The sequence below is a fragment of the Puma concolor genome, chromosome E1 (genome assembly GCF_028749965.1).
Source record: "Puma concolor isolate L17-30 chromosome E1, mPumCon1.1.hap2, whole genome shotgun sequence".
Taxonomy (NCBI): Eukaryota; Metazoa; Chordata; class Mammalia; order Carnivora; family Felidae; genus Puma; species Puma concolor.
This window is the reverse complement of record NC_141680.1, coordinates 6317343-6334699: the sequence shown is the minus strand read 5'-3', so window position 1 is coordinate 6334699 and position 17357 is coordinate 6317343. Positions and strand designations below refer to the sequence as shown.

Here is a 17357-nt window from a genome sequence, read left to right as displayed (position 1 = left end):
GATTTCATGCTTCACCTCAAGGTGCCAGTTTATAAAGACATTATTAAACTACCAAGTGTCATGTCTATGTCAGGAATCATCTATCGGGGTTAGAGTTCTCACGGGTTCTGAGGATGGGCTTCAGAGCTCTGTGAACCCCCTAAATTTGTGTGGAAAACGTTGTATGTAGACTAAGTGTGCATTTCCCTTGGGAAAAGAAGTATAGCTTCCATCAGATTCACAAAGTATCTATGGCCCAATTAAAGGGTTTGGATTGTTATTATCTTCTTTGTGTATTGATCAGCTAAGAGCTACTATGTTGAAGATAAAACCTCATCACCTTCCTTTCCAAACCAGCTTGTCTCTTGACTTTCTTAGAAGCAAAGCCCTCGGTGTCAGAAGAAACAGCCACTGCAGGTATCCCTTTAAAATGCCCCCAATTAATTGCTACCCTGCTGCTCAGGAACTCATAAAGTAGCACTGTTATACAAGTCGACTTAAGAAATTTCCACTTGGGTTAAGCTGAAATGGTTTTCACACACTGGGTCTTGTTCTGGCCCTGGGACCAGGAAGAACATGTTAAATCTTTTTTTCCCCTTTGGTTAGTTTTTCAGATATGTGAAGATACCATGATTCACACCTCCCCCCTTTCCAAAGCCTTTTTCTCCAGAGATGTGTCCAATTCCGCTAAACGTGCCACAGGGCAGCTCGCCACACTACAACTCTGTTTCCCAATGCTCCCCAGTGTTGCCAACTGCCCAAGACTGAACACACATAGGATACACGTAGGAATCCAGATTTCCAGATTTGGATACTTCTATCAGCGCAATTTAGTATCACAAAACGACTGTTGTGGCTGAGCGCAGGATGGGTGTGGAAGAGACAGGTGGAGAATGGAGAGAGGGCAAGGTGTCTGAGCGATGAGGCAAAAGAGTAGCACTTCGCAGCTTCTGGCCTGCGGGAAAGGGAAGGAGAAGGGGAGGAGGGGGGATGGCATCCCTGTTGAAGCAGAGTGAGTTTGGGGGAGGCAGAGGGAGGGAGACAGAAGGACACGAGGGACGCGAAGGCCGGGAGACAGGTTAGCAACGCATGGAATGCCAACACGGGGAAGTGGAAAGAGAGAGCCCAGGAAGTGCAGAGCTAGTGTGAGTTGGAGCATCGAGGAGGTCGGGGAGCAAATCCAATGCAGCAGGGAGGCTTCGGCTGAGCACCTAGGACACGGGCAGAGTCGCAAAGGTGTGGGACTGGGCACGGGGTATGCGACACACACGGGAATTATCTTGATAGACCCTCGCAGCGCTCGGCCCAGCCTGTCGGCGACAAGAGAAGGGACGAACGCTCCAAGCTGGAATGAATGACCCAGCCGCCCCCTGCGGGCAACCGCGAGCGGCCATGGCGCCTGGGCGGCGCGAGCGGGGCGGGGCGACGCGGGCGGCCAATCGGAGCCCGCGGCCCCGCTCCGGCCCCGCCCCTCCGTCCTGGCGCCGGCGCCGGCGGCGCGCGCAGCCGCCGGCCTCCCGGAAGTGCGCCCGGAGCCGGCGTCGCGGGCCGAGGTGAGCGCGCGCGGGCTAGGCGGGCCCGGCCGCGGCCACCCGGGGTCGGGCGTGGCGTCTCCCGCGTCCGCGCGGGGCTCAGCTGGGCCCCCAGGGGCGACGGCGGGGCCGGCGGACGCGCGCCCGGACGTCTCGGAGGGCGCGGGGCCGCGGCAGGGGCAGGGAGGCGGGGCCGAGCGGGCTCAGGGGTGGTGGGGACGCCGCTGCCCGGCGCTGGCTCTGTGCCCCGGATCCTGCGTACCCCGCCGGACTCCCGGGCCGCGCCCCTAGACTGGCAGCTAAACCGGGCCGCTCCCTGTGCCTTCCCCCAGAGGCTGGAAGGCAGGGGCCCCTCGTGGGCTGAAGCCCGGAGCCTCCCTCCCCGGCGTGCCAAGGGTGCTGGGGGGCCCGGCGTGGAGAACACCTGGGTGGGGAGCGCCGTCCCGGCCTCCAGGACGCAGAATGCCAGCGGCACTCCCCTAACTCCCCTGCAGTTTGAACCAGCCTCGAAACTCGCCCCCCCTCCCCCCCCCCTCCAAATCTCCCGACGTTGGGGGCTCCTCTTCCCCGGAGCACAGGCCTTGCTTGGAGCTTCCCGGGTTCCAATTCGGCCGCCCCTTGTGAACATCAGAGGTTCCTAATCCGCCAGGATTAGAAGTGGCAGGAACAGGGCCAAATAAGGAGCTGATGCGTAGCTGTTGGAGTAAAAATTACTCCTAAGGCTCCTTGTGGACGGTAAGGCAGGCTTTTTATTTAGGGGCCCGACCCAAACGGGGTTTTGCAGGCGCAGAGAGAAATTGGGCTGTGTTCCGAATACAGCAAGGACGAGTGAGCTCCGTGGGGAGGATCAGTGGATGGAAAATTACTAAGGAAACGTGGGGTAAAGGGAACGGGCTGAACCGACTTGACAGGAGTTTAGCCGAAGGCAGGCCCGCGTGCTAAGGACTTTGATCAGATATCAGGGGTGGTCAGATATACAACGTTAGGATGTAGCATTTAACCAGCTCTCAAAGATGAGGGTTTTTCCCTGAACTGGACTCAGCAAGATTCTTGCTGAAACGGGACTCAAAGGGTCAAGGGCAGAGCTGAAAGGCCAGACCAAGTCACAAAGAGGACTCAGGAGCTTGACTAGATTTTGCTTAAGGAGAGAGTCTTTGTCAATAGTAGGTACACAACAAAGGGCTACTTGTATGCACATTCATAGTAAGCGTGTTTACCTAAAAGCACGCTTTTAGGGGAGGGTCAGAGAGAGAGGGAGACAAAGAATCCGAAGCAGGCTCCAGGCTCTGAGCTGTCAGCACAGTCCCATGCAGGGCTCCAACTGAGGAACCACAAGATCATGACTGGAGCCAAGTCCCACGCTTAAGGACTGAGCCACCCAGGTGCCCCCCTAAGAGTATATTTTAAGTTCATTCTCATTTGTTAGAGTTTTAATAAGAACTATGCATTTGGGATAACTTGAAGTGTTTTTAGGTTCTCATGAACTCATTGGGTTATAAACTACACCCTTTATAAAATAATTTAATTTGGAATAATTGAGACATTTTACTTAGCATTTTGTTAGGATATAATTACTAAAATCAAGTTTAAATACAAGATTTACAGTTTTCCCTAAATGTCACTTTCCCGAAATGTAATCTATGCACTCTTAATTCAGGAAGGAAATAAATCTGAATAAATCTACGCATCAGTCTCTTGATCTTTGAAATCTTTTTGCTTGTTATTTAAAACTCAGGAGCCAAACAGATTTAGATTATGAAGGGTGCTTGTATATTTATTCAATTTTGTGACACGTTTATTTAAAACTGCACATTTTTCCTCTAGTTTTCTATAAGTGGTCTCCTATAAGTTTGGATATGTTGTGTTTTCACTGCCATTCAATATGAAAACATTTTAATTTCCATTGTCCTTCTTTTTCTTTGGCCATAGGTTGAGAGTTTCGTTTTTTAATAATTTCTGTATGTTGACATTTTCTAGATATTGTTACCGAGTTCTAATTTCACTGTATTATGGTCAGAGCATATATACTTTGAGATTGTAATCTTTTGAAAAGTAATCATGCCTGTGGTCTGCTTTGGTGAATGATTCGTATGCACTTGAAATGAATGTGTGTTCTATAGTTGTTGAGTCTGAACGTCAGATCAAGTTGGTAAGTTGGTTTACAGTGTTCAGATTTTCTGTATCCTTACTGATTTTTTTTTTGTCTACTCCTTCTATCAACTATGAGGATCTGCCATTTTAGACCTGGTATTAAGTGCATATACATTTACAGTTTTGTGTTGTAAATGACTAGACTCATTTATAACGAAATGTTTCCCTATTTCTTTTTTGGTCTTGAAGTCTCTTGGTCAGATATAATATAACTGTACCACTTTTTGTATGCTTGCTGTTTGCATAGGATTTCTTTTCCCCATTATTTTATTTTATTTCCAAACCATCTGTATCTTTATGTATAAAATCTCTCTTGTAGACACTGTATGACTGGATGTTGCTTTTCTAAATCTGACAGTCTTTACTTACAATTAAAATGTTTAGTCCACTTACATTTAATGTAATTACTGATATGGTTGAGTGTTGGTCTACCAGTTGTCTTTTTTCCCCATTTGATCCTTCTGGTTTTTATTCTTCTCTTGATGTTTTCTTATCACATTTTGGGATAGTGAATGTTTTGGGGGATTCCTTTATTGGTTTTTAAGCTATAGTTCTTTATATAATATTTTTACACCTAGCAGTAGCGTCTTTAAATGATCAAAGTTTACTTTAACTTATTGGAATCTACTTTAATATTTGTACCACTTTATGTCACAATTTACATTTATTTCCTGCCTCTCATTTAACACCTTTGCATTTCCCGTTTGTCACCTTAGCACCACTCACTTCCCATTTCGTATTCTTTTTTATCAGTTCATAAATGTAATAACCTCACAACAGATTAATTCCTTATGCCCACTCCTTTGTACTATATTTATGTCATTTACTTCTACTTATGTTCTGTTTACACTGTTATTATTTTTGTATTTAATAGTTGCCTTTTAAGGAGGTTAGAAGTAAAAGCATAGTATTTCTATATTTATTCAGTAGATGTTTACCATTTTTAGAGATCTTCATTCCTTTCTGTAGATCTGAGTTTCTCTGCAATTGGAAAGGTGTCCTTTATCATTTCTTACATATAAATCACTGGAGAAAAATTTTCCTACCTTATTTATTTATTTTTATTGAAGTATAATCAGCATACAATGTTATGTTGGTTTCAGGTGTATAGCATATTGATTTGACAATTCTATACATTACTCAGTGCTCATATCAACTATACTCTGTATGCTGTATTTTTCATCTCAGTCATTTGTTTTATAACTGGAACTTTGTATCTTTTTTTTTTTTTTTTTTTTAGTTTATTTATTTTGAGAGAGAGATGGCACAAGCAGGGAAGAGGAGCAGAGGGAAAGAGAGGGAATGGTAAACAGGCTCCATGCTCTGTGCAGACCCCAATGCGGGGCTCAATCCCACCACCCTGGGATCATGACTTGAGCCAAAATCAACCGGCTGAGCCACCCAGGTGCCCCGGAAGTTTGTAGCTCTTAATCCCTTTTATCTGGTTTGCTCATAACCCCTACTTCCCTTTTGGCAAAGAACAGTTTGTTCTCTGTATTCAAGAGTCTGGTTTCTGTTTGTGCATTTGTTTTGTTTTTCATATTCTACAAATAAGTGAAATTATATGGTATCTTTCTCTCTCTGTCAGACTTCATTTAGCGTAGTGCCTTCCAGGCCTATCAAATGTTGTTGCAAATGGCAAGATCTCATTCTTTTTTATGGCTGAGTAGTATTCCATTGTATATATATACCACATCTTTATTCATTCATCTGTCAATGGACGCTTGGGTTTGCTTCCATATCTTGGCCATTGTAAATGCTGCAGTAAACATAGGGGTGCGTATATCTTTTTGAATTTGTGGTTTTGTTTTCTTTGTGTAAATACCAATAATGGAATTACTGGATCATGTGGTGTTTCTACTTTTTAATTTCAACATAATGGTTGCACCAATTTACATTCCCACCAACAGGGCTCTCCTTTTTTGCCACATCCTTGCCAACACTTGTTATTTCTTGTCTTTTTAATATTGGCCTTTCTGACTGGTGTGAGGTGATACCTCATTGTGTTTTTCATTTGTATTTTCTTGGTGGTTAGTGATATTGAGCATCTCTTCATGTTTCTGTTGGCTTTCTCTGTGTCTTTGGGAAAATGTCTGTTCAGGTCCCATGACTATTTTTTTAATTGGTGTGTGTGTGTGTGTGTGTGTGTGTGTGTGTGTTGAGTTGAGTTGTAGAAGTTATTTATACACTTTGGATATTAACCCCTTATTGGTTATATAATTTTTTGTTGATGGTTTCCTTTACTATGTAAAAGCTTTTTATTTTGGTGTCATCCCAATGGTTTATTTTTGCTTTTGTTTCCCTTGCCTGAGGAGACATATCTAAAAATATGTTGCTAAGGGCAATATCCAAGAGATGACTGCATTTTCCTTAGGAGTTTTATGGTTTCAGGTCTCACATTTAGGTCTTTAATCTATTTTCAGTTAATTCTTGTGTATGGCATAAGAAAGTGGTCCAGTGTCATTCTTTTGCATGTAGCTGTTCTGTTTTCTCAGCACCATTTATTGAGAAGATTGTCTGTTTCCCATTGTATATTCTTGCCTCTTTTGTTGTAGATTAGAGCACATGGATGCAGGTTTATTTCTAGACGCTATCCTGTTCCATTGGTCTGTGTGTCTGTTACTGTGCCAGTACCATGCTGTTTTGATTCTTCCAGCTTTGTAATATATCTTGAAATCCTGGGAGAAGAGATCCCTCTAGCTTTGTTCTTCTCAAGAATGATTTGACTGTTTGTTGTCTTTTGTGGTTCCATACACATTTTAGGATTATGTGTTTTAGTTCTGTGGAAAATGCTGTTGGTACTTTGATAGGGATTGCACTGAATCTGTACATTGAGTTGGGTGTCATGGGCTTTTTAACGATACTCTTTCAGTTCATGAGCATGATCTATCTTTCTATTTGTTTGTGTCATCTGTGGTTCTTTCGACAACTTCTTATAGTTTTCAGAGTACAAGTCTTTCACTGTCTTTGTTAAATTTATTCCTAGGTATTCTTTTTTAAAAAATTTAAGAAAATGTTTACTTATTTTTGAGAGAGAGAGAGAGCGTGTGCGCACACACATGACTGAGCGTGGGGGAGGAGCAGAGAGAGAGAGGGGGACACAGAATCCGAAGCAGGCTCCAGGATCCAAGGTGTCAGCACAGCTCACGAACCGTGAGATCATGACCTGAGCCAAAGACGGATGGACGCTTAACTGACTGAGCCACCCGGGTGCCCCAGTATTATATTCCTTTACGTGAAGTTATAAATGGGATTGTTTCCTTAATTTCTCTTTCTGTTACTTCATTATTAGTGCACAGGAACACAACAGATTTCTGTATGCTAATTTTGGATTCTGTAGCTTTACTGAATTCATTTTTCAGTTCTAATAGTTTTTCATGCAAGCTTTAGGGTTTTCTATATATACTATATTATTTGCAAATAGTGACTTCTTCCTTACCAGTTTGGATGCCTTTTATTCCTTTTTCTTGTCTGATTGCTACAGCTCAGACTTCCAATACTATGTTGAATAAAAGTGGTGAGTGAACATCCTTGTTTTGTTTCTGATCATAGAGCAAAAGCTTTCAGGTTTTCACTACTGAGTACGATGTTAGCTGCAGGTTTTTCATGTATGGCCTTTTTATTTTAAGGTATGTTCTCTCTAAATCCACTTTGTTGAGAGCTTTTATCATGAATGGATGTATTTTGTCAAATGCTTTTTTGGCATTTGTTGAAATGATCATATAGTTTTTATTCTTTTTCTTGTTAATGGGATGTATTACATTGATTTGCGAATATTGAACCAATTCATCGAGGTTTTTTTTTTTTTTTTTTTTTAATTTTTTTTTTTTCAACATTTATTTATTTTTGGGACAGAGGGAGACAGAGCATGAACAGGGGAGGGGCAGAGAGAGAGGGAGACACAGAATCGGAAACAGGCTCCAGGCTCTGAGCCATCAGCCCAGAGCCTGACGCAGGGCTCGAACTCCCGGACTGCGAGATCGTGACCTGGCTGAAGTCGGACGCTTAACCGACTGCGCCACCCAGGCGCCCCGAGGTTTTTTTTTTTTTTTTTTTTTAGTGTATTGTTGAACTTGGTTTGCAGATGTTTTGTTGAGATTTTTTGCATCTATGTTCACCAGAAATATTGGCCTGTAGTTTTCTTTTTTTTGTAGTGTCTCTGTCTGATTTTGGTGTTAAGATAATGCTCGTCTTGTAGAATGAATTTGAAAGTTTTCCTTCCTCTTCTGTTTTGGAATAGTTTGAGAACAATAGATATCAACCCTTCTTTAAATATTTGGTCGAGTTCACCTGTGAAGCCATTTGGTCCTGGACTTTTGTTTGTTAAAAGTATTGGTTAGTTATTCAGTTTTGTTACTAGCAGTTGTTTCATTCAAATTTTCCATTCCTAATTCAGTTTTGGAAGATTGCATGCTTCTAGGAACTTATCCATTTTTTTCTAGATTGTTTAATTTGGTGGTATATAATTTTTCATCATACTCTTTTATAATCCTTTGTATTTCTGTGGTTATTTTTCTTTAATTTTTAAAAAAAAATTTTAAAATGTTTATTTATTTTTGAGAGAGGGAGAGACAGAGTGCAAGCTGGGGAGGGGCAGAGAGAGACAGGGAGACACAGAATCCAAAGCAGGCTCCAGACTCAGAGCTGTCCGCACAGAGCCCAACGTGGGGCTCGAACCCATGAACTGTGAGATCATGACCTGAGCTGAAGTCGGATGCTCAACCAACTGAGCCACCCAGGTGCCCCTTTCATTTCTGATTTTGTTTATTTGAATCACCTCTCTCTTCCTTTTTTGATGAGTCTGGCTAAAGATTTATCCATTTTGTTGATCTTTTCAAAGGACCAGCTCCTGGTTTCATTGATCTTTTTCTATGCTTTTTAGTTTCTATTTTTATTTCTGCTCTACTCTTTATTATAGTAAGACCTTGGATCGCAAGTAACTTGTTTTGTGAGTGTTCCTCAAGATGAGCAAACATTTCTAAAAATCTTACTTGATAAACGAGCGATGTCTTGCAATATGAGTAGTATGTGATGCTCAATGTCACATGATCACAAGTGAGCTGGTGGTTCTTGAAATTCAAGAATTTTTAAAAAAAAAATTTTTTTTTTCAACGTTTATTTATTTTTCGGACAGAGAGACAGAGCATGAACGGGGGAGGGGCAGAGAGAGAGGGAGACACAGAATCGGAAACAGGCTCCAGGCTTTGAGCCATCAGCCCAGAGCCTGACGCGGGCTCGAACTCCCAGACCGCGAGATCGTGACCTGGCTGAAGTCGGACGCTTAACCGACTGCACCACCCAGGCACCCCTGAAATTCACTTTGATATACAAGTGCTTTGGGTTACAAGCATGTTTCCAGAATGAATTATGCTCGCAAACCAAGGTTTAATGTGTTTCCTCCCTTCTACTCGTTTTGGGTTTTGTTTGTTCTTCTTTTTCTAGCTCCTTTAGGTGTAAGTTTAGGTTGTTTAAGATTTTCCTTCTGAAGGCAGGCCGATATGGCTATAACTTCCCTCTTAGAACTGCTTTTGTTGCATCCCAAAGATTTTAGGTTGTTTTCATTTGTCTCCACGTATTTTTCGATTTCCTCTTTGACGTCTTGGTTGACCTCTTCACTGTTAGATAGCATGTTGTTTAGCCTCCATGTGTTTGTGTTCTCTCCAGATTGATTTCTAGTTGTGGTTAGAGAGGATGCAGGATATACTTTAGTCTTTTTAAATTTACTGAGACTTGTTTTGTGGCCTAACATGTGATGCCTTGGAGAATGTTCCAAGTGCACTTGGAAATAATGTATCCTGCTGTTTTTGAATGGAATGTTCTGTATATATCTCTTAGTTCCATCTGGCCTACTGTGTGGTTTAAAGCCAGTTTCTTTGTTGATTTTATGTCTGGATGATCTATCCGTTGATGTAAGTAGGGTGTTAAGTTCCCCTATTATTATGGTATGACCACCAGTTTCTTCCTTTGTTTCTTTTAATATTTGCTTTATGTATTTAGGTGCTTTTATGTTGGTCGCATAAATATTTGCAATTGTTATATCTTCTTGTTAGATTGATCCCCGTATTATATGGTGTCCTTCTTTGTCTCTTGTTTATAGTCTTTGTTTTAAAGTCTGTTTTGTCTGATATAGTATTGCTACTCTGGCTTTTTTATCCCCTTCCACTTCTATTTGCATGGTATATGTTTTTCCATCCCTTCACTTTCAATCTGTACGAGTCTTTAGGTCTGAAGTGAGTCTATTACAGGCAGCAGATAGATGAGTGTTGGTTTTTTTTTTGTTGTTGTTTTTTTTTATTCATTCAGTTACTCTGTATCTTGATTTGGAGCACTTAGACCATTTAAAGTAATTGTTATAATTACATATTTATCGCTGTTTTAACTGTTTTCTTGTTATTTTTGTAGTTCTCTGTTGCTGTCTTCTCTTGCTCTCTTCACTTGTGGTTTGATGGGTTTCTTTAGTGTTATGTTTGGATTCCTTTCTCTTTATTTTTTGTGTACCTATTATAGGTTTTTGATTTGTGTTAACTGTTGGGCTTGTATATCACATTTATAACAGTCTCTGTTTAGTTGATGGTTGCTTGAATTTGAACACATTCCAAAAGCAGATATCTTTCTATTCTTATTTTTGAAAGATGTTTTTACTGGAGTGGAAATCTGGGTTGATAATTCTTTTCCTAGAATTTGGATTTGGTTCTTTGTTATAATTTCAATTTCTCTGTGGAATGTCCCTATGTCTTCTTTCATTATGGCTATATTTTTCTTGCAGTCCTTGGGCCATCTTTGGGTTGGTTTCTCCTGTTTTTTTTTCCATGACTTTGAGTCACATTATCATGTTTTTAAATGTCTAATAATTTGGGGTTACATCTCGAATATTGCGGGTGGCACATTGTAGGATTCTGTGATCTTCCTCTGAGGAGTATTGAGTTTTGGTCTGGCAGGCAGTTGAGTTACTCATTGATCACCTTTGACTTGAGTTAGCTTGGTTTTATGCCTTGTTAGGACAGATCTCTCTGGAAAGGCCAGAGTGTATCCTGAGGCGTTCTAACTTGATTAGGCCAGACCAGGAGGCTGCATTTCCTCTGTGGATCTTGTTGATGCTTGGCTTTAGGCTCTTTTAGGGCCAGTTTAGAGTAGATCTTACTCTAGGGCATTGTATTTACTCCTAACAATCCTAACACGCGGCCTTTCTGGTATCTCAGGATGCTTTGGGTATTAACGAGGTCTCTCCATTCTTAATGGCCACAAACTCAAATATCTCTCATTCCTGATTGGCATTTATTTTGTATCTCTTTTGCTCTTAACCCTGTAGCATCTGCTGTCTGTTAAACTTTGCATAACTTCACCCTGCCCCTGTGCAGTCCAACCCTTGGCCAAGGGCTCACAGGAAAACCCCACACAGACTTCTTCATGACCACCCCTCTCCCTGCCATAGCTCCATTCTTTCCACTGATCTGTTGTTCAGATTCCAGACACTAAAGCGGCTCCAAGTTCTGATCTCTCCCTCCTCAGTTTGTTGAGACCACCGAACTCCGCTTGAGCTCCAGCTTCCTGCACCATTGTTGGGAAATTGTCGCCATGCGGTCAGCCAGGATGATCATGGGCCTCTTCCCCATGAGGTTTTCTTCTCTCGGGGACCTCATTCTTGTCTGCCAGTTGTCTAGTGCAGGAAAACAATTGCCCTAAACATTTTCTGTAGTTCTGTAGTTGTTGACAGTGGGTGGGCTGGTCTTACTACCAGGTACTCTGCTATGGCCAGAAACAGAAGTGTTCAAACACGTCTGTACTGAGCACATCATCAGCATGGCACCCTGGCTTCTGTTTGAATAAGTGAACGAAATATGTGGGTTTCTTGTTGAACCAAAAAATAAGTGCAATGAGGTCCACATATGAAACCTGTAATATTGGGTTAATCCTTTATTAAAATTTTAAAAAAATTTTTATTTGTTTTTGAGAGAGAAAGAGAGAGACAGAGCATGAGCAGGGGAGGGGCAGAGAGAGAGGGAGACACAGAATCTGAAGCGGGTTCCAAGCTCCAAGCTGTCAGCACAGAGCCCGACGTGGGCTTGAACTCACGAGCCGTGAGATCATGACCTGAGCTGAAGTTGGATGCCTAACTGACTGAGCCACCCAGGTGCCCCTGGATTAATCCTTTAGTCCTTTTTACTTCTTTCCCTTTTTTTTTTAAATGTTTCTTTTTGAGAGAGAGAGCGAGAACATGAGTGGGGAGGGGCAAAGAGGGAAGGAGACAGAGAATCCCAAGCAGGTTCCCCACTGTCAGTGCAGCGCCCAATGCGGGGCTCATACGCACAAGCCATGAGATCATGACCTGAGCCGAAATCAAGAGCGGGGCACTTAACTGAGCCACGCGGTGCCCCTCACCCTTTCCTTTTTTTGCTTGAAACGTTTTATTTTTTATTTTACTTTATGTTTTGTTTATTTATAGTTTTTAAATGATTTTCTGATACAGGATGAGTTGTTTGAAGTGCTAGGCATGAAGACATTCCTTCCTGTACCACAAGAAAAAGGCAGCTATGAAAAGCTGGAGTATTCTACCGATCTCTAATTAAGCCAGACAGATTAACTGATTGGGTGTGTCTGTTTGCTTTTATGGTTCCAATTAGTGTTTTGGAGGAATGATGGCCTACAGCGCTTTTATAACATTTAAGGATTGGCCCAATAATCCAACATTAGGATCCTATGCAAGACAGTTAACCAGAAATAGTTAAATAAACTGATCCTTTAAGCATTTCTAAATACTACCTTTGTCATTTAACATTCCTTTTTCCACCAGCTTAGCCACTGTCTTCCAGATTTTTAGGCCAGTTGCCATAAAATAGTGCTCACTTAGTTCAAGGCCAGAGGAGTGTTTTTGGGGTAGTCACTGTTGGTTCTAAGCCTTCTCTAACCCCGGAGTTGAGCATTTCATTTGGGACAGGTTTTTCATCGATTCCCACACAGTCTTGTTTCCAACACTGCCCTCAGAAGAGGTCACCTGGAAATTTCGTTGCACCTGTTGGGGAAGAATTAATTTGTCCTCTTTCACCCCTTATTCCTTATGGAAGCATCAGGTTGTTTCAGCATCACCCCTTCTAGGGTGTTGATGACGTCTTTGTTCAGCTTTACCGTTTAGTCTGCACGCTCGCGGGGGCAGTTAAGGAAGTGTCGTGTGGAAGAGCCGTTCGCGTGGAAAACCAGGGTGAAAATGCTTCACGTGATGCATTTCATCCTTCTACTGGGTCTGGCCCTTTGAAGCCCAAGAGAGAATGTCGTAAGACGGTCTGGGTGACGATGCCAGTTTAGACACGGTAGTAAGCGACTTGCTTGGCGGCTTCCGGTTTGTAATCTTTCAGAGGAGAGTAGTGGAGCCGTTGCTTCTCAGGTAGGGCCTGTGAATTCGTTCTCACTGATACTGTGTCCTTCTCTGTGCAGCACCGGCTCTCTCTCCCTCTCTAGTGTCCCTGTGAGAGCCTCGGTGAAGACTTGGTCCCCCCCCCCCCCACCCGAGACAGCCCCCTCTGGGAAACCCTTCACCCAAAGGGACCCGCCGAGCCAGATGATGCCTGTCGACCTGGGGCAGGCCCTGGCCCTGCTGCCGCAGCTGGCGAAGGCCGAGGACTCCCCGTTCTGCGGACCGGACGCTGCTCCTCGAGGGGAGCTCTGTAACCCTGAGACCGCCCGCCAGCTCTTCAGGCAGTTTCGTTACCAGGTGACGTCTGGGCCCCACGAGACCCTGAGACAGCTTCGGAAGCTCTGTTTCCAGTGGCTGCAGCCAGAGGTTCACACGAAGGAGCAGATCCTGGAGATCCTCATGCTGGAGCAGTTCCTGACCATCCTGCCCGGGGAGATCCAGACGTGGGTGCGGACCCAGTGTCCGGGCAGCGGCGAGGAGGCGGTGACCCTCGTGGAGAGCTTGAAGGGAGACCCCCAGAGACTGTGGCGGTGGGTAAGCAGAGGGGGTAATCCGCCAGCGAGGCACAGGGCTCCCTTGGGGTCTCACGAGGCGTCTAGTCTTTTTTTCTGACTCTCAGCATGTGTGGTTTTCCACACTAACGACCAGTTCTCCAACTTTCTTCTCTTCTCTTTTCTTTTCTTTAATGTTTTATTTATTTTTGAGAGAGAGAGAGAGAGAGAGAGAGAGAGACAGAGTGTGAGCAGGGGAGGGGCAGAGAGAAACGGAGACACAGAGTCCAAAGCAGGTTCCAGGCTCTGAGCTGTCAGCACAGAGCCCGACGCGGGGCTGGAACCCACGAGCTGTGAGATCATGGCCTGAGCCGAAGTCGGATGCTTAACCGACTGAGCCACCCAGGCACCCCTATTCTCCAACTTTCTGATACCGGCCCGGTGTCTTACAAGTCAGTTCAAACCCGACACTAACATTCTGGGGTTGGCAGACCCAGGGGGATAAGGGTCAGTCTGACGAGAATGCTCTTATCTTGGACACCAGTCACAGGTCACACAGGCCAACTGTCCTTAAGACCGACTGGCTGTATATTTGCTGGTTCCCACAACGCCCTCCCCAGGTTGGACAGGGAATGACTCCCGGAACTCGCAAAAGCACGACTTACACTTGCTGGTTTATGATAAGGAGCGTGATTCAGGAGCAGCAGCAGGAGGCCATGGGGATGGCGTGGGGCTTCCGTGGCCTCTCCCGGCATGCCGTGCGCCCGGTACTTCTGCGTGTTCACCAGCTTAGAGGCTCCCCAGACCCCATCATTTGGGGAGCTTGATGGAGGCTTCGTTATTTAGGCATGAGAGATTAGTCATTGGCCATTGGTGACTGAAAATCTCCGGCCCCTCTCCCTTCCTCAGAGGTTGAGGGTTGGGGCTGTGAGGTCAATCCTCTGATCACCCGGTAGGCATCTCTGATGACCAGCCTCCGTCCTGAAGCTCTCTGGGGGCCCACCAAGCGTCCCCTGCTTAGCCTCAACTCAGACGTGATTGAAAGGGGCTCATCATGAATAACAGAATTGCTCCTGTCACTCCCTTCCTTTAGGGCAATTCCAAGGGTTTTAGCAACTCTGTGCCAGGAACCTGGGACAGAGACGAAATCCGTGTTTCTTATTATATCGCCCCAGTGTGTCCCCGTGTCTCCCCTAATTCTAAGGCTCCCTGGGACTCTGACCATTACAAACAGAGGCCAAAGCCTCTTGTCTCTGTCCATCTTTATTTTTTTTTTTTTAATTTTTTTTTCAACGTTTGTTTATTTTTGGGACAGAGAGAGACAGAGCATGAACGGGGGAGGGGCAGAGAGAGAGGGAGACACAGAATCGGAAACAGGCTCCAGGCTCTGAGCCATCAGCCCAGAGCCCGACGCGGGGCTCGAACTCGCGGGGCTCGAACTCACGGACCACGAGATCCTGACCTGGCTGAAGTCGGACGCTTAACCGACTGCACCACCCAGGCGCCCCGTCTCTGTCCATCTTTAGACTCAAGTGTCCGGGAAGTTGTACAAAGGATACCTGAGTTTTCACTGGTGGAGACTATCCAGTAGAAACACATTGTCAACGAACTTTCCCTTTATTTTTTCTTAATTTTTTTTAATGTTTATTTATTTTTGAGACAGAGAGAGACAGAGTGCAAGCAGGGGAGGAGCAGAGAAACAGGGAGACACAGAATCCAAAGCAGGCTCCAGGCTCCGAGGCATCAGCACAGAGCCCGATGCAGGGCTCGAACTCACAGACTGTGAGATCATGACCTGAGCTGAAGTCCGACGCTTAGCTGACTGAGCCACCCAGGCGCCCCTCCATGGCGTGCCTTGAAGACCTCCCACGCCTGATTCAGGCGTCGGCTTTCGGCCTCCCCTCAGGTCGTTTTCCTCACAGCTTCCTGCTGGTCTAGACGGAAAAGCTCCTGTGCCTCTTTCCCTGTTCCATGTCCCCGAGGACCGCCCTGTGGTCTGTTATGGAGCATTAGCTGTGTTTCTTTCAGAACCCCTCATTCTGGATCCTTCAGTAACTAATTCTGTGTGGTCTCTAGATCAGCATCCAAGTTCTGGGACAAGAAATCCTATCGGAGAAGACGGACTCCGCAAGCTGCCGCGTGGGGGGAGCGGGGCGCCATCTTGAAATGGCGTCTCAGGAGCTGGGACCTCGGGCCTCCCCCTCCAGGCCTGGGGAGCCGCCGAGCCGTGCTGTGAAAGAGGAGTCTGACGTGGAGCAAGAATTAGGTGAGGGGCGCTTCCTCGCGGTGGCATGTGGTGAGTTCTCGGGGAAATCTGCGGGCCGTGGTTAGTGGGCCTAAGACCGAGTGGAAAATGATATGCTGCTCGGATCAGGGTATCTCTGGAAAGTCTGCAAACGGAGTGGACTTAACTGAATCCCTCTGAGGGGGAGCTCTGGTCCGTGAATCTCCTCTATGGCTGGGCCAGACCACGTGAATTTTGGTTCTGAGGAAGGAGGAGGAAACTGTGGACGAGACTGTTGGGAAGGTTGGAGCGAGCTGGGGCTGGTTGGCGAGGGAGGGACGGGCATCACTTCTGACGTGTACCGACCGATCGCATCGGTGCCCTCCGGGGAGTGGTTTGCGACGACATCTAGAGCCTTCCAACTTTCTGTTCCTCGCTTCAGCGCTGGCCGCTGCCGCCCTGGACGAAAGGCTCGTCGGAGACCAGGACTTCACAGCCTCCGTGCTCCAAGCAGCACCTCAGGTGAGCCGGCTTCCCTGCTTGTCTTCCCCCCGCCGGGGCTCCAGCGGGAGCGTGGAAAGGGGACGTGCTGTCAGAAGGAGAGAGGACGGCTAGCGAGGGCAACAACAGGCACGTGGAATGAAGCCCGAGTCCCAGTATTTCTCTTGAGGCAGAAGGCTGGGTGATCGTCACCTTGATAACGGAATCTGGACCCGTTCTTCCTGGAGGAAGTGGCTGTGAAGCTTCCCTCTGGTTTGTCCTGCTACTGCTCTTGGGGTCGTGCAGAGAAAAGACTCTATTTCCTGGTCTCGGCCTCCCCCACGGAGTCAGTTTAAGAGTTTGAATGGTTACGGGTCACGTGGGCCAGGCGACCTCCCCCAGCTTTAGGGAGGTGTAGTGGACAAACAGTAAACCGCACACATTTCAAGCATATGGTTTGGTAAGTTTCTTGACACCTATACACACGTGTGAAACCATGTTCACAATCAGGTTGATAAACATCCCTGTTACGCCCACGGTTTCCTTTTGCCCCTTTGTGACCCCTCCCACCTGCCCCCCACCACCCCCAGTGCTGAGATCCCAAGGCTGCCACTGAGCTGCTTTCTGTCACCATACATTAGCTTGCATTTTCTAGAATTGGGTGTGAAATGGAGTCATGTCATCTGTACTCTTAACTTCGTTCTTCTGCGTGTAATATATTTTTCTTGCTTCTTTTGATATTTTCTCAGTGGTTTTTAATGGTTTGACTACGATGGATGGCCTAGGACTCATTTTCTTCGTGTGGGGTTCTTGGATCTGTGGGTTTATAGTTTTCATCAAATTTGGAAAATCTTGACCAGTATCTCTTCGACCATCTTCTGTCTCCCTTCCTTCTCCACTTCTTTGTGGATTTTGAGAATAACCCCCACGTGGTCTCTGTGTGAGGATAACGTGTGTATGTTCATTAGAGCTCTCCAGGTTGTCCCAGAGCTTTATTGATGCTTTGTGTCTCTATTAAAAAAAAAAATCTCTGTTTCATTTTGGATACTCCCTGTTCATGTGTCTTCAAGTTCAGTAATCTTCTCTTCTGC

At 45.3% G+C, this 17357-nt stretch overlaps 1 protein-coding gene across 4 annotated transcripts in view; it reads left to right on the top strand.

The window, feature by feature from the left end:
• The first annotated feature begins 1465 nt into the window (after positions 1–1465).
• Positions 1466–17357, top strand: part of ZNF18 (zinc finger protein 18) — a 30004-nt gene continuing 14112 nt past the window's right edge. The window contains exons 1-4 of one of the 4 annotated variants that reach the window (XM_086686049.1): positions 1466–1532; positions 13092–13605; positions 15639–15828; positions 16229–16308. In XM_086686049.1, the coding sequence (XP_086542175.1) occupies positions 13216–13605; positions 15639–15828; positions 16229–16308 (660 nt within the window). In that variant the 5' untranslated portion in view covers positions 1466–1532; positions 13092–13215. The other 3 variants (XM_086686050.1, XM_086686046.1, XM_086686048.1) reach the window with 3 other exon arrangements.